The sequence below is a fragment of the Schistocerca piceifrons genome, chromosome 3 (assembly GCF_021461385.2).
Source record: "Schistocerca piceifrons isolate TAMUIC-IGC-003096 chromosome 3, iqSchPice1.1, whole genome shotgun sequence".
In the NCBI taxonomy this organism is placed as follows: domain Eukaryota; kingdom Metazoa; phylum Arthropoda; class Insecta; order Orthoptera; family Acrididae; genus Schistocerca; species Schistocerca piceifrons.
The window spans coordinates 333038569-333063736 of NC_060140.1; the positions used below are offsets into that span (position 1 = coordinate 333038569).

At 37.9% G+C, this 25168-nt stretch overlaps 1 protein-coding gene across 1 annotated transcript in view; it reads left to right on the plus strand.

Annotated features, from left to right (window-relative positions):
• LOC124788633 (fatty acid synthase-like) overlaps positions 1–25168 on the plus strand; it is a 92208-nt gene that overhangs the window by 40235 nt on the left and 26805 nt on the right. Inside the window, exons 9-12 of the mRNA XM_047255904.1 lie at positions 2551–2734; positions 14961–15109; positions 15168–15445; positions 20017–20229. Of these exons, the coding sequence (XP_047111860.1) occupies positions 2551–2734; positions 14961–15109; positions 15168–15445; positions 20017–20229 (824 nt within the window). The remainder of the gene's footprint in view (positions 1–2550; positions 2735–14960; positions 15110–15167; positions 15446–20016; positions 20230–25168) is intronic.

Consider the following 25168-nt stretch of genomic DNA (forward strand, 5'->3'; position numbering starts at 1 on the left):
GCAGCTGTCATAATGGAGGTACTGTTGCTTGTTGATGGGTTTGATGTGGACGGACGTGTGAAGTTGGCCATTGGACAGGTGGAGGTCAACGTCAAGGAAAGTGGCATGGGATTTGGAAGAGGACCAGGTGAATCTGATGATAGGGATGAACTAACAGGTTACGAAGGTTAGATGGACGGCGGAAAGACACTCTTGGCGGAGTGGGGAGGATTTCATGAAGGATGGATCTCATTTGGTTCCATCAGATTCACCTGGTCCTATTCCAAATCCCCAAACCACCTTCCCTACCCTCTGGCTCCTATCCTTGTAACCGCCCCCGATGCAAAACCTGTCCCATGCACCCTCCCACCACCACCTACTCCAGTCCTGTAACCCGGAAGTTGTACACGATCAAAGGCAGAGCCACGTGTGAAAGCACCCACGTGATTTACCAACTGACCTGCCTACACTGTGATGCATTCTATGTGGGAATGACCAGCAACAAACTGTCCATTCACATGAATGGACACAGGCAGACAGTGTTTGTTGGTAATGAGGATCACCCTGTGGCTAAACATGCCTTGGTGCACAGCCAGCACATCTTGGCACAGTGTTACACCGTCCGGGTTATCTGGATACTTCCCACCAACACCAACCTATCCGAACTCCGGAGATGGGAACTTGCCCTTCAGTATATCCTCTCTTCTCGTCATCCGCCAGGCCTCAATCTCCGCTAATTTCAAGTTGCCGCCACTCATACCTCACCTATCTTTCAACAGCTTCTTTGCCTCTACACTTCTGCCTCGACTGACATCTCTGCCCAGACTCTTTGTCTTTAAATATGTCTGCTTGTGTCTGTATGTGTGGATGGATATGTGCGTGTGTGCGAGTGTATACCTGTCCTTTTTTCCCCCTAAGGTAAGTCTTTCCGCTCCCGGGATTGGAATGACTCCTTACCCTCTCCCTTAAAACCCACTTCCTTTCGTCTTCCCCTCTCCTTCCCTCTTTCCTGATGAGGCAACAGTTTGTAGCGAAAGCTTGAATTTTGTGTGTATGTTTGTGTTTGTTTGTGTGTCTATTGACCTGCCAGCGCTTTCGTTCGGTAAGTCACCTCATCTTTGATTTTATATATAATTTTTCCCACGTGGAATGTTTCCTTCTATTATATATATATATATTTCTGTAGATTGGCTTATGCCTCAATTCTGTCAGCATACTGCCTCACCAGACCTGTCTCTCCCTCTCTGCATGACATCACATCATCACATGCCCAAGCTGCAGCATGGAGTGGCCCACCAGTGTACAAGGACAAAGTTCCAGAAGGTGCTCTAGTAGAGCAGCTGGCAGCTGGCTGGGCTCGTGGGCTGCTTGCCAACCCTTAGTGTGAAGATGCCTGGTGGGTCCCCCTCATCATAGTCAATCTGCTGGGCTGTGAATACCTCTGCTGAAAAGTCACAGCTATATATATGGGATAGGGGCTCATCTGTTGTGCCGCTGCACTGCTTCCAGTCGCATTTCAGACATTTCTGTCCACCATTGGGGAAACTGCTTCTGTAAGACCCCTGTCTTATTGCTGCGCTGGCAGGTTCACAGTATTGGCCCTTTTGTGCCTCGCAGTGTATAAAGAGTCCCATTACTGTAACTGACTTATCTGCTGCCTGGGGCTTCTGCAATGCTGGACTGTCATATTTCCACAGAACTGGCAAAAAATGGTGATAAAACAACAATAAGTTTCTCATGCAGCATTTAATTTGTAAATGATCTGCAGTCTTATCAGCATGCATCTACATACTGAACTATTGAATGAGACCCCCTTTCAACCATACTGTGTTGACTGCAGCAACCGACCCTGACAGTAGAAGTTTTACCCAAATTGAGACACTCATAGGGAAATGGTAGATCCTTGGCCTAGTGGTTCTTGATGAGCTCAGTTGTTGCATCTGCCATTAATCATATGACAGTGATGAAATTGTCAAAGATCTGATGTGTGACATGTCTTGCAGAGACGAGTCTGACTGACAATATCACAGCCATTTGCTTGCATTCACTGATTTTGCAAAAGTGCTCCCTCTTCGTGTGACACATACCTCTACTTCAATTTCTCTCCAGTGTAAATGGGTAAAATCATATCACTTTTCACTGTTTATATTAACCTGATGTGTGACCATCTTTTGTGTGTGTAATAATACAAATACCTGTTACAACATTCACTAATTAATTGACTACTATCTTACAATCATATGAACATAAGTATTCAAACCCTTTTTCATTTAAATTCACCCTCAGTACTTTTGAAATAATCCTATCACTTTATTACGATTTCCCTACCACAATGAAACTTCGAACATTTCACATTCTAACTTTTATCACGTGCAATTAGCCAGCACAATGTGTATTTATTTATTATGATGATAATATAACAAAATCAAACATTAGAAGTCAAAGGTGCTAACAGCTAATCTCAGTGACACAGAGAATTCTGTTAACAATATAAAAGTGGTTTTATTGCATTTTTTTTACAATAAACTCTAAGTTGTTTGCTAATTTTTTAAGTTAGTGACTTTTTTGTAGGTCTTGGTGTGTTTCTGAAAAATATTTCATTTCATGGAGTCCGTCTGGATGTACTTTTTGGATCTCATCATGATGATGAACTGTATCAGCTGAAAGAGTTAATGGAGGAAGGATTAAGAAAAGGTGTTGTAAAGCCTTTGCCCAGGAAAGTGTTTTCAAGAAATCAAGCAGAAGAGGCTTTTAGGTGAATCCTACAATTACTTACTTAAATTTTGTCACAGTTTTGTACTGAAAGTGTTTAATTAAACTGTCATTTTCTCACACTCATCATCATCATCATCATCATCATCATCATCATCATCATCATCTGCAGCCTCTATCTTCTTCACACTATCTTTTATTCCAATGATCCACCTGTCTGTCAAGTCTTCCTCTAGGTCATTTAGTGTGAATGTCTCAGTACCCAGCCAACTGCCATTCTTTTTTTTTTACGTGCCCCTTGTATCTTAAACTTGTCTTTTGTCACATTGAGTCACTGGCATATCCGTGTGGTTGCTTTTATGAGAGTTAATTAAAAAGAAAGTTTCCTTAATTCTTTGCTGATGAATATATAGCCCTGTTTCGGGTGAAGAATGTAATTTTATTTCATAGTCACTTGTTAAATTTAGAAAGTCTTTAAAATTAGTGAAGCAGTTGTCACACGAGAAAGTGCTTGAAATATTCCTGACAAGAAATATACCTTTTTGATCATCCTTCTTACTACAATCTCGCTTCACTTGCACTGTGAATTTTTCCTCTGTAGATATTTCTCCACAGCACCAACAGATAAAATTCTTAAGTGCAGTTAATAAATGTTTGAAGCAATTTATTTATTTATTTAGACATATGATATATTTTAATTCATACATGTTGTGTCATTACATGTAGGCCTTGACATTTTGATTATACAGTAACAATTACATACTGTATTCTACAGTTCAGTTACAATTTGAGTAAAACTTTAATAATTATCAAGAGGAGGAAAGCTTTGAAGCAGAACTATGAAAGCAGTTGAATGGACAAATGATACTTGAATTCGCATGTAGGGAGTGAAAGATCAGGGTATGAAAATGTCCTGGGAGCAGAAGGATCGGGAAGTAGAAAGGAAGAAGGATAGGGAAATAGAGAGGAAGAAGGAAAGAGAGTGCTGGAATTCTGCAAGAGAAATGGTGTAGTGAAATATAACTCCTGATTTCGGAAGAAAGAGAGCCACAAAGTAACATGGTACAGCTGGAATCTATTGCTGAAATCTTTGATGGATTACATTCTCTATAATTATGAAACAAATACGGCTGTAACAGATGTAACAGTACTACTTCCTGGGGCAGTAGATGGCAACCGCCATGTGCTAGGGATGAGTATAAGAATCACGAAGGAATGAAAGAAGACAGAGAACCAGGAAAGGAGAATTAGAGTTTCATTTTTTTTTTACGTAATATAGCATAAAATGTGAAAAAATTGTACAGTTGGGTTATAGTCATACTTTCCATTTACATTTTGTCACAGCAAATCTACACAATTTCATTTAATTGTTTTTTGCTCTCTCCATCGATAAAGTTTAAGTTGTTGTTTCAGAAACTTTGCACTGTTGTTTTTGTTTACATACAGTTGCATATAGACCAAATTTGTGGAATCATATTTTTGTGTTTATCTGTAATTCAACTCACTTATTCTTAATAAACTATTATGTTTATCATGAGTGAAAAGTGCTTGACTTGCCATAGACCTGTTAGGATGGGGCTTTGGTGTGACAGGTGCTGTAGTTTTTTCCATGTGGGTGACTGTAGTGGCATGGAAGTAGGGGCAGTAAATGAGACTCATCAGTGGTTTTGTTGGATATGTAGTAGAGACAGGAAGATACTAGAACAGGAGGGGAAAATTGCTGCCCTTTGGGCTGAGGAAGACAAGGCCAGGGGAGATCTTGACAGGTTAAGGAGGTAGAAGGGCAATGAGAGGTGGGAAGTGGCAACAGGCAACAGGAGGAACAGGCCTAGAACATTGTCTGACAGCTTCGTGGTGAAATATGGGAAACAGATTTGACCTATTGCTTCAGTTAGAAGCTGGTGAGCCACAAGCAGTTGCAGGTGTACACGGGGCACAACAATCTTTCAGCAGCAAATTGAAAAGTGAGAATGTAGGGAAATCAGTAAAGAGAAAGAAAGTGTTGTTGTTAGGTAGTTCCCATGGAAGAGGTGTTGGCCAACTTTTGTAGGATGAACTAGGATCAGAATACCAGGTCACCAATTTTTTTAAAAATCTTATGCTGGTCTGGAGCAGGTGACAGAGGATTTAGGATCACTTTTCAAAGATTTCACGAAGGAAGACACCATGGTTATAGTGAGTGGGCCAGGTAATAGTGTTGACAGAGATCCTGGGTACAGTATAGAGTGTGACCTGGCAAAAATTGCATCAGCATTGAAGCATACTATTGTTGAGTTTGTACCTGTTCTTGGGTGCCATGACCGACCTCATTTGAACTCCTTTATCAGGAGAGTTAATTTTATTGGGTGCAGGGTCACATTTTGTTGTGGTTCCTGTTGATTCTCTCAGTAAGTGGGAATACTAGGCATGGCCTTCACCTTAACAGGAGAGGGAAGGGTAAACTGGCTGGGAAAATAGCAGGAAAGTTAAAGGGGGGGAGGCACTGTCATGGGTGATAAAATACCAGTGGTTATAGGGTTCAGAAAAGGCCCTTTTTTATGGTAGGGAGGACAGAAAGAAACCAAGTTTTAAGAGAGGTTAGGATTGAGACAAACCTTCAGTTTGAGAAAGAAACCAAAAAACATAATTCTAGATTATTACATCAGCATACAGCTGTTGGTTAAGAATTTTCAACATCAGTGGTAATTTCAACTCTACCCAACTTTAACTCAGTCATTGTGAAATATCAGCTATCTTTATTGCATCAGAATATTCGAGGACTGAGAAATAAAATTAATGAATTAATTATCTGCATAGATGAATTAAGAGTCCTCAAAACCAGCTGACATAATCTGCTTCTCTGAACATCGTGTGACCACTGGTATAGAACTTTTAAGTGTTACAGGATTTAGGTTAGCATCTCATATTTTTAGAGCAGAAAAGGAGAAAGAAGGAGTTGCATATTCATTAGGAACTGTCATAAATTTAAGAACATAGACATTCATAAATTTTGCCTAGAACAGCATATGGAAGCATGTGCAACAGAAGAAGAATTTCATAAATAATCCTTCATAATATTAGGTGTATATCAAGCACCTGCAGGTAATTTTAATCTGTTCATAAATCACATTGAAGCTGTAGCGGCCCATAACCAAAAACAAAGAAATAGTGGTTGCTGGTGACTTCAGTGTAGATTGCCTTAAAGACTCTCCCAATAAGAATGTATTTGACTTAGTAATGCTATCATTCAACTTAATTCCCACTGTAAAGTTCCAAACTAGGCTAGCAAATTACTCCCAAATAGCCATTGATAATATCTTTATAGAAAAGTCCAATGAACAAAATTATATTACAAAACCAGTAGTCAATGGCCTCTCAGACCATGACATGCAGTTCCTTCTGTTAATTGTTTATACCGAACAGGATATAAAATCTGTTAAATCTGAACTCAAGAGGGTAATCTATAAGCCAAAAATTGATTATTTTAGGACACTCCTCAGAGACATTCACTGAAGTGATGTTTACAGTGCTCATGACATAAATGAAAAATATAACACTCTTGCTAATAAAGTGCTTACCTTATTTGAACACTGTTTTCCCCCAAAATTAACCAAGGTTAGAGCAAAATCTACAAAGAAGCCTTGGATTACTCAAGGAATAGAGGCATCTCGTAAAACAAAAAGAAAAGTGTATCTGTCAATCTGAAACAGTTCTGACATTGATTCTATATCTACATCTACATTTATACTCTGCAAGCCACCCAACAGTGTGTGGCGGAGGGCACTTTACGTGCCACTGTCATTACCTCCCTTTCCTGTTCCAGTCGCGTATTGTTCGTGGGAAGAACGACTGCCTGAAAGCCTCCATGTGCGCTTGAATTTTTCTAATTTTACATTCGTGATCTCCTAGGGAGGTATAAGTAGGGGGAAGCAATATATTCGATACCTCATCCAGAAACGCACCCTCTCGAAACCTGGACAGCCTGCTACACCACGATGCAGAGTGCCTCTCTTGCTGAGTCTGCCACTTGAGTTTGCTAAACATCTCCGTAACACTATCACTCTTACCAAATAACCCTGTAACGAAATGCACAGCTCTTCTTTGTATCTCCTCTATCTCCTTTGTCAACCCGACCTGGTATGGATCCCACACTGATGAGCAATACTCAAGTATAGGTCGAACGAGTGTTTTGTAAGCCACCTTCTTTGTTGATGGACTACATTTCTTGGACTCTCCCAATGAATCTCAACCTGGCACTCACCTTACCAACAATTAATTTTATATGATCATTCCACTTCAAATCATTCCGTACGCATACTCCCAGATATTTTACAGAACTAACTGCTACCAGTGTTTGTTCCGCTATCATATAATCACACAATAATGGATCCTTCTTTCTATGTATTCGCAGTACATTACATTTGTCTATGTTAAGGGTCAGTTTCCACTCCCTGCACCAAGTGCCTATCCGCTGCAGATCTTCCTGCATTTTGCTGCAATTTTCTAATGCTGCAACTTGTCTGCTATAGCACATTACAAGAAACACTGCAAAATATTAAAGGCTGTAATACAGACATCAAAGCAAATATATTACAAGGAAAAGATATTCATATCAGGTAACAAAATAAAGACAATATGGGATATAGAGGAGGAGGAGACTGGTAGAACCAGACATGAAGAGGGGCAAATAGCAATAACAGTAAATGATACGTTGCGGACAGATGCTGCAGAACTTTTTAAGAAAAATTTTATAACTGTTACTGAAAATATGGGGTTGTCAGATTCTGTAGATGCTGCCTTGGGATACCTCACACAAGACACTTCAAGTAACTTCCGTAATATTAATTTGACCCTCACTACCTCAGCAGAAGTAATGTCCATCATAATATCTTTAAAATCAAAAACATCTAGTGGGTATGATGAATTATCAACAAAGTTAATTAAAGAATGTGATTCTGAGTTAAGTAACATATTAAGCTATCTGTGTAAACAGTCGTTTATTGGTGGAATATTTCCTGAATGGATGAAATATGCTGAAGTTAAGCCACTGTTTAAGAAGGGAGACAAACAAATAGCATCAAATTTCCATCCAGTTTCACTTTTGCGAGCATTCTCAAAAATTTTAGAAAGGGTAAGATACAGTGGGCTTTATAACAATCTTATCACAAATAACATACTGTCAAAGTCACATTTCAGATTTCTAACGGGTTCTGATATTGAGAAGGCTATCTACACTTACAGTGAAAATGTACTTAAGACATTAGACAGAAAATTGCAGGCAACTGGTATATTTTGTGATGTGTGATTTGTGGACTGTGTAAATCACAATATCCTTTTAAGTAAATTAGAATATTATGATTTAACAAGAAATGCTGCAAAATGGTTCAAATCTTATATCTCTGGCAGGCAACAAAGGGTGTTATTAGGAAAGAGACATATGTTAAGCTACTGGGAACTAATTACATGTAGGGCCCCACAAGGTTCCATCTTAGGGTCCTTACTTTTTCTTGTGTATATCAGTAACAACCCAGATGCCAAGTTTGTTTTGTTTACCAATGATACAAACATTGCAATAAATAGCAAACCAAGTGTAGTCTGAGAAAGGTTGACTAATAAAATATTTTGCGAACATTAATCAGTGGTTCCTGGCCATTCTTTGTCACTAAACTTTCCAAAAACACACTACATGCAGTTCACAACTTGTAAGTGGTGTTCCACGAGTATATGCCTAACATATGATAACAAGCAGATAGAGGAAGTGGACAGTGTTAAATTCTGTGGTTTACAGCTTGATAATAAATTCAACTGGGAGGAGCACGCCACAGAACTCCTGAAGCGTCTAAACAAATCTCTATTTACAATGCGAATTCTGTCAGACATAGGGGATATAAAAATGAAAAAACTGGCATACTATGCTCACTTTCACTCCATAATTTTATATGGGATTATTTTTTGGGGTAATTCATCAAGCCAAGCTAATGTTTTCTGGGCACAAAAATGTGCAATAAGAGTTATATGTGGTGTGAATTTGAGAACTCCCTGCAGAGGCCTGTTTAGGGAACTAGGGATACTAACTACTGCTTCCTAATATATTCATTCCTTAATTAAATGTTTCATTAAAAATATATCACATTTTCAAACCAATGGCTCAGTTCATGGATTCAATACTAGAAATAAGAATAATCTTCACAAGGATTTAAAGTCACTTACTCTTGCACAAAAAGGTGTGCAGACTTGACAGAAAGAAATGAAAATGGCAATGGATAAAATGAAAGGAGGAATGGCACTAGGGAAAGGCAAAGTAAGTGTCAAAATGGTGAGGGCAGCAGGGGATGTTGGGAAACAGTGGCTGTATCTTGTGAGAGGAGGGTGGTATGGAATGAAAAGGTGATTTAAAAGATTGGAAGAGGGCATTAATTGTTCATGTATTCAAGAAAGGGAGTAGGAAGGATTGTAGAAACTATAAGGGAGTCACATTGATATCACAGTGTGCCAAGATATATGAAAAGATCCTGGAGAGTAGAATCTGAACAAGGATGATAAGGACAAAATTCAGAGAGGAACAGCATAGCTTCATATCTGGGTGGTCAACTGACCTCATATTTGCAGTGGGACAGTTTCAAGTGCATCACTATAAATTTGGGCAAGATGTTGTGATAGCCTTTCTTGCTATATGTTATGTTATGTTATGTTATGTGGTTTATTCATCTCATTACATACAATTTTCAAATCATTTGATTTGATGTACAGGAGACATGTCAAGGTTTACAAAAGAAACTTTTTTCACTTTTTTAAGAGAACTACAAAAGTTTACATTATATTTTACATTTCTAAGTTACAGCTACACATGTACATAAAATAATAAATGTATTACAATCCCTGTGTTCAGATTGTGAAGCTGTCCTCAATGAATTCATCGACAGAATAATAACACTTTTCCACCAGGAGAGTAAAGAGCAATCTTTTCAGTGAACCAATCTCCATTTTAAATATATTACTGCCTTTTATTTTATTGAAAATTTTTAACCCCATATACTCTGGCGTTTGGGCATAAAGTTTTAAACGATGTGTTGGAAGTTTGAAGTTATCTCTGTGGCGAGTGCTGTAGTTGTGGTCAAAACGGAAATTGTCTAGTGTATGTTGATTTCTATATAGGAACACCACCATCTCATATATGTAAAGTGAGGGGATAGATAGTACTTTTAAATTTTTTAACAGTGGTCGACAGGATTCCCATTTTTTTGCAACACACATGTTTCTAATTACTTTCTTTTGTAATACTAGGAGCCTAGAAGAGGCATTTGATAGCGTCTGTAGAAGAAAGGTCTGGGAAGCAGTAGAAAACAAGGGTTTGGAAAAGGAGACAACAAGCAGAGTGGAGGAGATGTGCTGTGAAAGTTTGAGTTGTGTAAAAATGGGAAATGAAAGGGCAGATCTGTTCCAACAGACAAGTGATATGAAACAGGGCAGTGCATTGCCACCTCTCCTCTTCACTGTGGTCCTGGATGAGATATTGACTAAGGAGGCAGAGAAAACTGGAAAATACAAGATGAAAGCAACAGTGTTTTCGGATGGCTTGATGATTGGGGAAACAGAGAGGAGGAGATTCGGAAACTGCTGTATGCTTGAGCAGAAAAATGTGAGACATATGATTTGACTTTTAGTGTCAACATATGTGAGATTCTGGTTACAACTAGAAAGAAAGATAGACCAACTAGCAGAATAAGTATTGAAGCTGACCAATTGAAGAAGGTGGAATGTGTTGAGTACTTGTGAAGTACTCATAGTACGCATAGGAAAATGGAAGAAGTGAGAAAGAGCTTAGTGAACTTGGCAGACAGCAGAAGCATTCCTGTGAAGTGTTAGGAGACTATTTTGGAACAAAGATATCCCACAAAAAGTCAAGGAAGTAATATATAGAAGTTACTGCAACCCAATACTGCCCTATGCATCAGAATCATGGGTAATGAAGAAAGAAATGTCAGCAGACTATAGTGATGTGAAATAAAGTTCATCAGAAGTAGGCTAGGAGTAACAATGAAAAATAGGATGTGGACTGAAAGGGTAATGGAAATAGTGAAGAGAAACCCTTGCAGAGCAGAATAGAAACATGAGGACTAAGATGGTAGGGGCATTTAAAAAGAATGGAAAATGAGAATATTCCTAAGAAGATACATGAAATAGAGATGCAGAGGAAACAATCAAGAGGAAGGCCAAGGGACAGACAGTGTAGAGAAAAGAGGTGAGAACTGGACGAGGGTGAATACAGAAAGATGGTAGTAAAACAAGACTAGATGTTGAGGCTTATGTTCCAAACAGATCCAACCTGGGTCTGGAAACTGTTCTAGGAGATGATGATGATGATTCTACAATAATCATTTATTTAAACTTGAAATGTTACAAGTTCAGTTAAACTAACAATTCAGTTGCATAATAGGCCATAGTACATACAAGAACACACTGTAAACATTTAAAATGTAGCTGCTTGGCTACCCACATACTTTATCTTTTGCATCACAAGGATAACCATGCCACCAACATATTTCCATCATTTGAGTGTCCACTGAATTACAGTTTCATGGTACAGTTGGTGAGATCCAGGCTACAAGTCAAAAGTTCAGAGTTTGATCCTTAGTCAGTCTCAGAACTTTTTCCAACACTAATTTGTTAATAAGACAAATTATGATGAGCTACACTGTGGTTCAGAGTCCACTTTTAACTGTAAGTCTCCAAATAACTGGATGGGAAAGCCAGTTAAAAATTTGCAGGAAAGCAAAGTCATACCGTATCCAATGGGAACATGTCTAATAAATAACTGCGTGCAAACCAACTTTTGGATTGATGACAGCTTTAGTTTACGTATGCACTTAATGGCCAGACATCAGTTTCCTTGCATGCGCACTAATGTTTCTCAAAACTGCAATACCAAGAAGGATTGATTGAAATGACCTTTATACTACAGACTAATACATTGCTGTGCAAACATAATTAATATGATCAAACTATATATCACGGCAGGTATTGAGAGTTCTGTATTATGTGAAGTCTCCACATGTTGAAATCTGAATCTTCAAGTATTGTAACAAAGAATCAAAGAGGACTTAGATATGTTCCTGAGGAATCTCCCTCTACACAATTCACCTGTGAGAGTTGATTACACACAGGAACTGCAAGAGGATCATGCCAAACAAGTTTTTGGCTAAACATATTGCAGACATGTTCAGCTAGCAATATATCTGGTGAAATTGCAGATCAAAAAAGAACCAGTCATTCATTCACTGAAAAATTTTTGCTTAAATTTTTGTGTGTGATGTTGGTCAAAAACCATTCTGTGCCCCAGTTCTACAAATCTTGCAAACATTGTGCACAGTACTTGCTTTGTCAGTGCAGCTGTTGCCACAGAGTTGAACATATGTGCCAAGAGCAGCAGCAGTTTCTGTTTATACACATGATTTAGCTATATTTTTGTTCCCCATTCTTCTGCAAAGAAGTGAATAGTATTTGAATCTTTAACTACGTTGACTAGTGTGTACTACCTTATTCTTAGTTTTTGCTTCAATTTTAGCGAATTTTTGTTCTGTGAGCTGACTTTGGAATGTTGTTAAAAACCAGAAATAGCATAGCAGCAGTACTTAGATTGCATCCAGTGACTGCTTGGATTAATGTTATATTCCTTTTGACATACACAAATATTGATTAGAGATGGCTGGGGAGTGCACCTGTTGTTTATGGATGCACGAGGAATTGGCCACTCCCTGTAAACAGCTGGAAGCTCTGTTGGCCTCAGTTGACAGGCTTCAAGTATGTTCTATATGCAAGAAGTAGTACTAGGGTAGTGGTGTATGTGTGGCATGCACATGTGGGTTTTTTTGGGCCCTGTGAAGATACATTCTGATGTCATATAGGGAATATTAGTATTCCCATTAATTAAAGAGATCAGCATTTGTTTTGGCAGAGTGGAGAAAGAAAACGTTAATATAGTACTAGTTAACAGGAGGTGCATTTATGGGAAGGACCCAGAACTAGTCTTACTTATAAATGGTGATAAGGCCCACATAATACTAGGGACAAGAACCTGGCTAAAACCAAATGTTAATGGAATGAAGCTCTAAATTCTGATTGGGTTATACATTGTAAAAATGTGATGCTAGATTAGCTGTCAATCTTAGCTGTAAAAACTACAATAGTATATAGCACCAACAGAAGACTTAAGCAGACATCTCCCATCTACAACAATCATAAGTGAAAATTACATTAAATGACTAACAAATAAAATTAATCTGTAACTGAAGTTCCTTCTGCAGCAATAAGATTATAAGACAGTGACAGCGTCACAATGCAATATGGATACAGTAGCCTAAAGATGGTCATTGTGCTAAAATAGGCCTATTGCTACTTATAAATTACAGCAATAAAACAGCATCAATTATAGCAGCATTTTGGTTCAATACTATTATTACATCATCAGTACTGCTACTCAGTGAATGACTTTGGCATAACACTGATGTTTCTGGTCACACAAGAAGTGAGCGTTCCAAAGGATTGGAAAAGGGTGGAGGTCATCCCCATTTTCAAGAAGGGACATCGAACAGATGTGCAGAACTATAGACCTATATCTCTAACGTCGATCAGTTGTAGAATTTTGGAACACATATTATGTTTGAGTATAATGACTTTTCTGGAGACTAGAAATCTGCGCTGTAGGAATCAGCATGGGATTCGAAAAAGACGGTCGTGTGAAACCCAGCTCGCGCTATTTGTCCACGGGACTCAGAGAGCCATAGACACGGGTTCCCAGGTAGATGCCGTGTTTCTTGACTTCCGCAAGGCATTCGATACAGTTCCCCACAATCGTTTAATGAACAAAGTAAGAGCATATGGACTATCATACCAATTGTGTGATTGGGTTGAGGAGTTCCTAGATAACAGAACGCAGCATGTCATTCTCAATGGAGAGAAGTCTTCCGAAGTAAGTGTGATTTCAGGTGTGCCACAGGGGAGTGTCATGGGACTGTTGCTGTTCACAATATACATAAATGACCTTGTGGATGATGCTATGGTGTATCGAGAGGTTGTAACAATGGAAAATTGTACTGAAATGCAGGAGGATCTGCAGCGAATTGATGCATGGTGCAGGGAATGGCAATTGAATCTCAATGTAGACAAGTGTAATGTGCTGCGAATACGTAGAAAGATAGATCCCTTATCATTTAGCTACAAAATAGCAGGTCAGCAACTGGAAGCAGTTAATTCCATAAATTATCTGGGAGTACGCATTAGGAGTGATTTAAAATGGAATGACCATATAAAGTTGATGCGTAAAGCAGATGCCAGACTGAGATTCATTGGAAGAATCCTAAGGAAATGCAATCCGAAAAGAAAGGAAGTAGGTTACAGTACACGGAGAGCAGTGCACTTCGTTACAGGATCATTTAGCAATCGCGAAAGCATTACGGAGATGATAGATAAACTCCAGTGGAAGACTCTACAGGAGAGATGCTCAGTAGCTCGGTATGGGCTTTTGTTAAAGTTTTGAGAACATACCTTCACCGAAGAGTCCAGCAGTATATTGCTCCCTCCTACGTATATCTCGCGAAGAGACCATGAGGATAAAATCAGAGAGATTAGAGCCCACACAGAAGCATACAGACAATCCTTCTTTCCACGAACAATACGAGACTGGAATAGAAGGGAGAACCGATAGAGGTACTCAGGGTACCCTCCGCCACACACCGTCAGGTGGCTTGCGGAGTATGGATATAGATGTAGATGTAGATGCTGATTGGCATACATGTATGCCATTTGATCCACTTTTGCTGGTACACTTTTCTGCACACTCTCTGTTGTTTGGATTCATTCAAATCATTCTTTCTGGGTGGTGCAATTTTCATGGGATATTGGTATTCAAATCTAGGAGAAAGAACATTGGGAATAGTGCATGAAGGAAACTCAAGTGAAGGGTAAAAACTGTGGGACATGTAGATACTTATTGAAATTGTATTCATTGTCATCCACTAACACCAGTTTTAACCTATATGAAATTAAGGAAGGGAAGATTAGCTTGAATGCATTCATTGTATTAGTAAGTTAATTTTGTTCAGCTCCTTCATCAATTGATAATTTTAACCTGTATACTTTCCTGTTATCTTTCTTTGTTAAAGTAGACTAGTTTTGTATGTTCAGATAAAATGTTCAGTGTCAAGTCCAATCACTACAACAAACAAATACCTCAGTATTCATAAATGCTGTTTGTTATAATTTGTAATGCATTTAGTGCCATCTTTCTTCAGGTACATGGCTAGTGGACATCATATAGGAAAAGTTCTGCTTTGCATCAGGGAAGAAGAAAAACACAATGAGTCCAAGATATCCCAGCCCTTGATGGTACAGGCAAAACCTAGGATTAGCTTCACTCATAATGCAGTCTGTATTGTTGCAGGTATATAACTATAGCAAAAATAAAGACATTCACATGTATGGTAACTTCATATTTGTAGCAAAATTATCTACAAAACTGCAATACACAGGTGGTCTTGGAGGAGTTGGCCTCCAGCTATCAAACTGGCTAGTTTCACGTGGCCTACGACAGTTGGTTATTACATCTAGAAGAGGTGCATGCACAGCATATCAGCAGCTTTGTCTGGAAAGATTGAGGAAAAAGGGTGTGGCAGTGCATGTTGCTGTGGATAATATGTGCACAAATGGTGGAGCAAAAAGTATTATAAACCAGGCAAATAAAATGGGCACTGTCATTGCAATATTTCACCTGGCTGTAGTAAGTAACACACTTTTTCTCTTAAGTGAAACCGCTTACAGCATGATAGATAGTTACCAGGTTTGATAAGCATATTTTTATACTATGTATACAGTGATATTCTGGTTCCATAAGACAATACAGAAACATATTGGATTGAAACTCTGAAAAGTCAGAAGCTTAAATAAGAACTATATTGGTTTCTTTCAAGGAGACTCTCTTAAGAGAGGAGGCTGTGCTGGTCTAACATAAATCAGAAAAAATAACTTACTCAAAACAGAGCATATTATACTAAGTACTGTAAGAAAGAGATTAGCACAGTGAAGAGCAGAAGTTGCTTTTCTATTTCATTTTAGTGGTGAGCCATAGTGCACTTTTATTCCAAAAATTGAGCTAATAACTGTTTTGACAGTTGCCTTTCAATGTATGCATTTTCATGTCTTTTTATGTGACACGTGTAAGTTTGGTGGCATATAGATGTTGCTATTAAATTTTAAGGTAACTGCTGTTTGTTGGTACCTTTCTGCCACTATATGCTGATGCAGAGTGTTATGGCCACTTCAGGTGTGAACTGAGCTCCTCTATACAAGACCCACCTCCCACAGCACATGCATGTTATAGTCCATTGCATACGTGCTGCTTGCGTGCACTTACATTCTAAATCTGTTATTTGCTCAGAGCACTATCTATGGTGATAGCTCAGTGATAGATCAATGTCAAATTGATAATTTTCATGCACTAGTATCACAGAATGATGTCAGTTAAACAGCTCATGAAATTTCCATTTAATACAATTTCTTACAGTTTCAAACTTGAACTTGAACGGTTTCAGTAGTGCCAGACAGATAGAAGTGAATTATGAAAATTTCATCCTCTGCTGAATGTGTTCCAAGTATCTGTGCTGCATAGTGTAACCATTCTCTTGCCTAGTCCACATAAATATCAAATTTATTCTATTCTTTTGCTGAGATGTAAAAGTTGGAAATTGTGTGTGACTTACTGTGCATTCTTCTAGCAGTTGACGAGTTGTTATTTGAAATGTAATATACTCAGTTTTTTTGTGGTTCTCTATTGAAATGTTGCTTATTGCCCAGGAAATATGACAGGTTTTATCTGTAGAAAGGATGTGTGTTGATTTGCACATTGGAGTTATTACCATCACTTCTTTTTAGAGATTAGTTCATGTTTTACTCATTAATAACATGGGAAATTAGTAAAATGTCACAAAAGGAGATCACATTAACAGTGACTTCACATTTTCCCACCAAACCATATCAGAAAATCACACCATGCTACACGTGATGCAAAGTGAGAGCACCTGTACAAATAAGTTCAGTTCATGTGAATTTTCAGAGAACTAAAGAACCATGAATTGTTTGCAAAGATAATATCAACATAGAAATGATGTGTCTCTGGGGAATGCAAATTGTGAACTGAACTCTAGAATGATCTTCACAGAACTAAATTCTGGCATGTTTTCAACTACTACCTGTAATCTAAATGTGCGCTTCAGAATATTCTGGAAATCTCCGTTGTCATTTTAATTATTGTATTCACATCTGGTTTTCTTAACGTAGAATGCTTACATACAGTTGTATGTTTTTATGACTAGAAAAATCTAAGAGTCAAAATAGTTTTAAAAGATCTCTGAAATAACCATGAATTGAATACTGATGTTTCCAGAATACAAGACATGAAAAAGTTTAATATGTTTTGGATAAATGGCAGCATCGGTCATAAATATTGCAACCTTTATTCTCCATACAGAGAAACTCTCATAGAAGCTGAACAATATCTTTTAGGATATGTGACATAAATACATTGAAAACTATTTATTGTAGCCTGGCGCATTCACTCATTTTATACACCATTTCTTTCTGAGGCACAACACACAAAAACACATTTTTAATCCAAGACAGGTTTTTAAGAAACAAGCTTCAACCTGAGCAGCTATTAGTCCAAGACTTAAATAGTTAAATGTGTTGCCTGTAGTCCTCTACATTCTGTTGAGTGAACACTACATTAAATTGGGGTGAGGGAAGAGACATTTAACCACAACTAATGGTCCAGCAAAAGCATTCATCCTTCTAACCCACAATTAACCAGAAATCTTTTTTAGTGCTGCTAGTGGACAATGATAAAAGACAGAAGAACACAAAACCACCCTTGCTTTTGGAATTGTTAGTTCCTTCTCCATAAAGGAAAGAAGGATAGGTTTGGGAAGGTTAAAAAGGATGGGCAGGTCACTCAGACCCCAGGATGTGAGGGAACAAATTTGAAGACAAGGGGAGACCCACATTCTGTACTCATATCTTGCTTAAGCAACATTGTTGCTTTTGTTGTTGTTGTTGTTCTTCTTCTTCTTCTTCGTAGCATTAATTTCGCATTGTATAGTGTCCACTGTACTCAAGGTCTGGCAAATTTATTTTATTTAAATTTGCAGCCGGATGCCCTTTCTGTTGCTGCAGTCATCAGTTAACTAAGGGAGGGAAATCATTTGTGCCCGCTGTATGTGAATTGTGTAAACTTTGTTCTGTGTGTAATCATATTTTAGCTGTTTGTGTATTATTTTTTATGAGTTGTAAATTGGGGTCCAACCCGTCAGTTGACTAAGAGAGCATTGGAAACAGCCAAAAAACCACACACAGGCTGGCCAGTGCAACCAGCCATGGTTGTTAATTCGCTACGCTTATTCGATCCAGGTCTAGCTCATCTTACTGTCTCAAAACCTAGTTCACTGTAAACTATATAAGCAAAGCTTGTATTGTGTTAACATGAGCAATAAAGATAAAATGTAAATCAAATAACTGAGCTGCTTGTAATATCTCTTCAAAGATATTGCAACTGCCACACTTACTTTCCGGTAGATTTACTGCTTAATGTTAATTACTTTCCAGTAGATTTACTGCTTAATGTTAATTGTTGCAAGTCCACCACATGGGTTCAATCCATCTTCCTGTCACATGAGTTAGTATGCATCACATGTGCTCTATGAGCAGCTCTCATTTTGTGTTATCTCAACAAAAGTGAGCAATGTAAAGCAAATAACTGAATATCTTATAAGATATCTTGAAAAATATTGGAACTGTCACACCCAAATTCCAAAAATTTACTCCAAACATGGTATTTGTTGCAACTAAGAAAATCAGTTTAGTTTTATTGTATTTGACAAACACAGCACAAGAGAAAAAATAATTTCCATGCAGACTTTACCTTACTGACTAGTGATCAGAGCAAGGTTCTTAAATCTGTTGGAAATGTCTCCAATAAGTTCCCATTTGACATGAGCTTAAGGAAGGATATTTTTGCAGGTCAGAACCATAGGGTAAGTGTCAGCAAAGATACCAAAGAGAAAATGGTCATATTGTCAGAAGTGTCAAACGGAAGTGTGCTGGGATCCCTGTTGTTTATAATACATATAAATTACATATGATTACATATGACAGAAATTCATTCTAATGTTGGATGTAATCTAATGCTATTTTGCAGAATTAAGCAGTTATGAGATTGTGCAGTTCTTCAGGTCATCTTGCAACAATGGAGAAGTGATAAACACAAGTGAAATAGGCATAAATGTAAGCAAGAAGCAGTTGGTCAGTTTCTGATCCAGAAACACTAAGATGACTTTTGAATATCTGAGTATAATCTAGGAGGAGAGATCATCTCCTTCAGTGCAAACTGATTTCTAGTACCTAGGAGTGATATTTTATGGCATATTGCTTTGGTTACTGCATGTGAAAAGGGTAGTTTGCAAGGCAAACAGGTCCCTCCTCTAAGCAATGAGAATCTTCAAAATTGCTCCTTTCCTGATAGTTTTGCTATGTGAAACATAGCTTGAATAAGCATGAAAAATAGCTTGAATAAGCACAGTTTATCAACATCTACAGCTACATCATTGTCCAAGAGCCACCTAATGGTGTGTGGTGGAGGGTACTTTTCGTACTACTAACTGAGCCCTCCAACCATGTTCCACTCACGAATAGCATGTGGGAAGAATGACTGTCAGTAATCCTCTGTATTGGTTCTAATTTCTCGAATTTTCTCCTCATGATCATTATGCAAGATGTATGTAGGGGGAAGTAACATGTTGTCCGACTCTTCCCGGAAAGTGCTCTCTTGAACTTTCAATAGTAAATCTCTCCATGATGCACAATGCCTCTCTTGTAACAACTGCCAACAACTGCCAATAGTCAGTTAACAGTTGTTAATTATTAATGAAATTCTTCACTTTGTTTTAACTTACCTCATTCCACTTCCCTGAAGGCTCTCCTCTTTCATGGGTTTGGATTTGTTGAACATAGTGACTGAATGAATACATACTGTGGCATACATGAGAGTAAGTGTCATCTTCATTTAATTCATAGAAAATAGTGCAATAACATATTTCTTTACTGACTTAGGATGAGTTTCCAATTTCAAGTATTCTGAAATTAATTTTTCTTGCATGACCATCATTTCTCAAGTGAAGTGTGGTCTCAAAACCTTCCAAGGATTGTCAATGTTTATTGGCTTAGTTTGCTCAATATCTACTCACAGAATATAATTTACATTGATCATGTTGCTAACAAATCTGCTCCATTGCTTGCTAACAGGTGCTAAGAGATGGCCTCATACAAAATCAATCAGCGGAAACATTCCGTGAAGTATGGGAACCCAAATATTCAGCAGCATACTGGTTAGATATGGAATCTAGAACACTATGCCCTGATCTTAAGTACTTTGTATTTTTCTCAAGTGGATCTGGACCATGTGGTGTTCCTGGGCAATCAAATTATGCATTTGCCAATTCTGCAGTAGAGCATCTGGTAAGTATATGACATACAAATGTTCCTATTGTTTTACTTATAAATTTGCTATTGTGGACATCACTATATATATAGACACACACACACACACACACACACACACACACACACACACACACAATACTCCTTTTTAATTTGACTTACAGGGTTATGGTTTTCAGAATATGGAAGCATATTATAAGTATTATATCTGGTGTTTATTCTAAAACATCCTGCAGAGGACTCTCCCAAAAGGCTGATATTTTGATAAGAGCTTCACAATGCAGATATTTATGTATATTCTTTTTTATGAGTTGGGCACAGATTTTTAAATTTTTATAAAGTGAGTTTCTTCCCTTTATTTTCTTGGAATACCCCATTTCGGGTTTAAACAAGCTATTTTAGCCTTTCAGCATATAGCGGAGATACTGAGTTGCAGATAGGCACAACAAAAAGACTGTCACAAATAAATAAAGCTTTCAGCCATTAAGGCCTTCTTCAACAATAGATGTAGATGGGGAGACACACACACACACACACACACACACACACACACACACACAATGTAACTCACAAACATGACCATAGTCTCAGGCAACTGGAATTGGTGTCTGTTGGCTGAGACTACAGTCGTGTGTGTGTGAGTTGCATTTGCGCTTTTGTGTGTATTTGCATGTATATGTCTGTGTGTCTATGTGTCTATGTCAGTTGTTGATGAAGGCTGTAATGGCCGAAAGCTTTATTTATTTGTGACCGTATTTTTGTTGTGCCCATCTGTGACTCAGCATCTCTGCTATATGGTGAGTAGCAACTTTCCTTTTCATAATATTGTTACATTCCATCATGGATTTTTGAATGTTTGCTATTTTAGCCTTTTTGAGTCTTAATGTAGTCATTTATTAAATTTAGTATGGTAATTTTCAGCCAGTGTTTCTTGCTGTTTATGGCAAAGTATTTCTATAAAAACTTTTGTTCACTGTGTTTACTTTCATTGAGTGTTATTTCAGTGGACACTTGAATGTTTGGTTTTAGACAAGATATTGTGTCAAGTTTTTGTGGTATTGATATTAGTTGTGGTTTAGTTGTATAGTTGCTTTCTTAGCCAAGAGCAAATTTTGAAATCACTGTTGTTAGTTCTTTAAATCATTCTACCATAGTAACTGAACTTATGGAAGGTAGGTGTTTAGTTTTTCAGTAATTGTTAACATCTTACCATGTACGAGAAGTGTGGGCTTTGTTGTAGGTTTGTGAGTATTGGGTTATGGTGTGAGATTTGTTCATAGTATTTCCACTAAGAGCAGGGATGCAATGGGCAAGCCAGTGGGATTTCTAGTGAGATCCTCTCCTGGAAATGCAGAATATTTATCAGAAATAACTAATAGAGGAGCAGGAGCATAAACCTGTTGGGTCAGTATGAATGACCCATCCCAAACATCCCAGACTCTAATATCTTGATATATCTCGAGTGCCCAGTCCCCTTGTTGTTAGGCCGCCCACCCAGTTGGCGTCGCGCCTAGAGCTCCTCAGCGTGACGCCAGGATAAGCGCACTGCCGCTGCAGTTACAAAACACAAAGGAGTAACTAGATAAGATGAGGAGGAAGAAGGGTGATGGGGAATGGGAACTGACAGTTGGTAAGAATGCTACAAGGAGGAGAAGATATCCTGTCAGTTGTATTTTGCAGCAGTAGATTTTACTAACTGTGAGAGTTTAGAGATGAGGAGCCTCTTGTAGCTGTGGGTGTAGGAAACATACAGCAGACCTCAGAAGGCACTGATGATGGAGAGCATGGCTCACATTGTAGTGGTACCAGTTGAGTCTATGAATGATTTGGGTTTCACTAGCCATGGCCTGCAACTCAATGAGTATGGGAAGGGGAGGTTGGCAAAGCTTATAGGTGACGGTGTAGTGAGCAGTGGTGGAATCACCCATGGGAAAATTTCTTTAATAGTTGCTGTTAGATCTGTACCTTTTTTAGACTGAAGTAAGCTGATAGGTATTCCTACTTAAAGAAAGTCTCTTTAACATAGGACCCACCTTCAAAGAAGGTCAGGTATCCAAGTTGTGCAGAAAATAGCATATGTCATCAAAATATTAGAGATATTGGAGATAAAGTTAGTGAACTGTTCATAGATGTTGACTCTGACATTATTGGTATGTCAGAGCAACACTTAACAACATTGTGAAAAGGAAAGTTGCTACTCGCTATGTAGCAGAGATGCTGAGTTGCAGATAGGCACAACAAAAAGACTGTCACAAATACAACTTTCGGCCAGTAAGGCCTTCATCAAAATTAGACAACAAACACGCACATACACACTCACACTAACACAACTCACACACATGACTGCAATCTCATGACTCCTGGATTTTCCAGAGCACCACTTAAATAATACAACAATTAAGAGGCTTCCTTTACCACAATACAGAGTACCTGACCGTTCTTCAAGGATTTCTTTGAGAAGTGGGGAAGTGGTCATATCCTTTTGTGTCTGTAGATGTATCAAAGCACTGCACTGAACAGGGATTTGAATGCTGTGCAGGGGCAGTTGAATTTAGTAAAATTAAACTTTTAATTATAGTTGTTTATAGGTCCTCTGACTTTGGAGCACTTTTGTTCAAGCTAGAGAAGGTTCTTGATTCACTTTATAGGAAGTACCAAAAATTAGTTGGATGTGGTGACTTCAATACTAATTTTGTGTGTGACAGTGCAAGAAAAAGAATGTTGAATGATCTCCTAGTTCATATGACCTGATTTGGACTGTATTTTTTCTAACCAGGGTGCAGGGCAACAGTAGCACAACAATAGGAAATATTTTTATTCATACTTCCTTGCTAGATGGACATTCTATTAGTAAAAGAGTGAATGGGCTTTGAGACAATGATGCACAAATTTTATCACGATAAGGTTTTTCTAATCAAACAGATGTTATATATAATTACAAACTATGTGGAAAAGCTAATCCATTGGCGACAGAGAGTTTTTAAGCATCATTAAAAAACAAGAGAGGCAGGATGTTTGTAGCTATGATAAAATAAATGATAAATAAAATGCTTTCAGTAACATATTTGTCATGCTCTTTGAAAGTTGTTTTTCATTAGAATGTTCAAAACTGGGTACTAGCAGTAAAAGACAGCATGAGTGGCTGACTAGTGGATAATAATATAATGTAGAACAAAGTGGGAATTATTAAAAAAAAATTAAAAGTAGTCGCAATTGAGCTACAGTAGCCCATTACAAACAGTGTAGTCTGCACAAGATAAGGTGGCTGATTTGCAGTGACAAATTTTCATCAGAAGTGCTGAGCAAGTTCATTCATTCGTTTGGATGGAGAGGCTGATAAGTGTTTGCCACCTTTTGGCTGGGTGGCAATTATAGAATTGAGGTGCATTCCCTGCAGTCTCAAGATTTTACAGAAACTATCTGAAGAAAAAAAAAATTTTTTTTTTTTTTTTGAGTTAGTTATAGCTTAATATCTCAAGTTCATGATGATGTGCCCATCATTTCGTTAATGGTCATAAGTATTGTGATATTTACATGGAAACAACGCACTGTGTGAAATTTGAAAAAGTTTGCAATGAAAAATGGTGGTTACTATGATTTTGCTTTTGGTGCAAATTACATAATATGTTGCTGCACGTGAAATTTAGATAACATATCAAATTTTTCTTTAGACTTGGGTGGAGGTCACAATCTTGATCTGATGTAGCATACTCATTTGGTATCATGCCAGTGATAAAAGCAGAGTGAAATGTCCATAACATTCCACATATTTCATAAACGGTGTGAGATACTGAAATGATATTTTGCCAAATAATAGCACACAAAGAGGAGAGTATTTTACCATACAGTTGCTATGCAAAATTTCATTTTCTACTATCAGTAGCTGGTGAAATGAGAAATGCTATGAGTTTTGGAACAACGCAAATGAAGACATTACAAGCTTGTTTTGTAATGAGGATACGTTTTTTGAATGAGCTAGTGACCTTACTTTTCCTCAATTTCTCACTTAATGACTTAATAAACCACTCTTTCAGAATTCTCTCACAACTGCATCTGCACAACATGTTAGAGCGATGACACTGTGTAAACTCTGCTGTGTTTTGACAAAAGAAGCAAATTTTAATATGGAAACAAGAAAAATGTGTAGGTTTTACTCAAAATTTGCCACTCATGGTGCTTCGCTGAAAGTTACAAATAGTTAACAAGCCAAGAGAAAACAAATTGCTGCATTTTCAGTACAAGTCTTGTTAGATACTAAACAAAGCAGAGATGGCAGATCTTTTTGAATGGTCACGATGCACTTGTGGGTGTGAAGGGGCTCCACTTAATATTTACAAAAAATGTAAGCATAGGCTTCAGTTTAGAGTGGCACTTACCCTACAATGCTCAGCATTTCCCCTATAGTGCCTACCCATAAACCCACTCCCACCCCCACTACCAGTCTACCCATGTCTGCACTGCCGACTGTGCAACTATCAGCCATGGTTACCTGTGTTGCCTCTAGAGTAAGGCACTTAAAAAATGTTATTAGGAAGGGAAACTGTATGTGATAAGCAAATAGAATAGCTAATTCACAGGGTAAAATTAAAATGATATCAAAGTCAGTAAAGTCAGTACATAGTAAAAATGTTTCTGTTATGATAAGTCAGATTTAGGTACAGAAGTTAAAAATCACTTTCTGAACATAGTGGTGAATTAAATAAAAACTTAGTTACTAAAGGGAGTCATATAACTTAGAAATGATCAGTTTCCTGAGTGATTGCAGTACTTAGTAGTAAAGCTGCTTTATAAAAAGGGAGAAAGGTATAATGTAAACTATTTTAGACCTATTTCTATGTCATCAGTCCTTGCTAAGGTTGTTGAAAAGGCCGTGTGTGAGAATAATGGATCATTTCATTTCACATAAGTTGCTGTCAAATGTAGAGTTGGTTTTAGAAGTGGTTTGGCAACAGAAAAT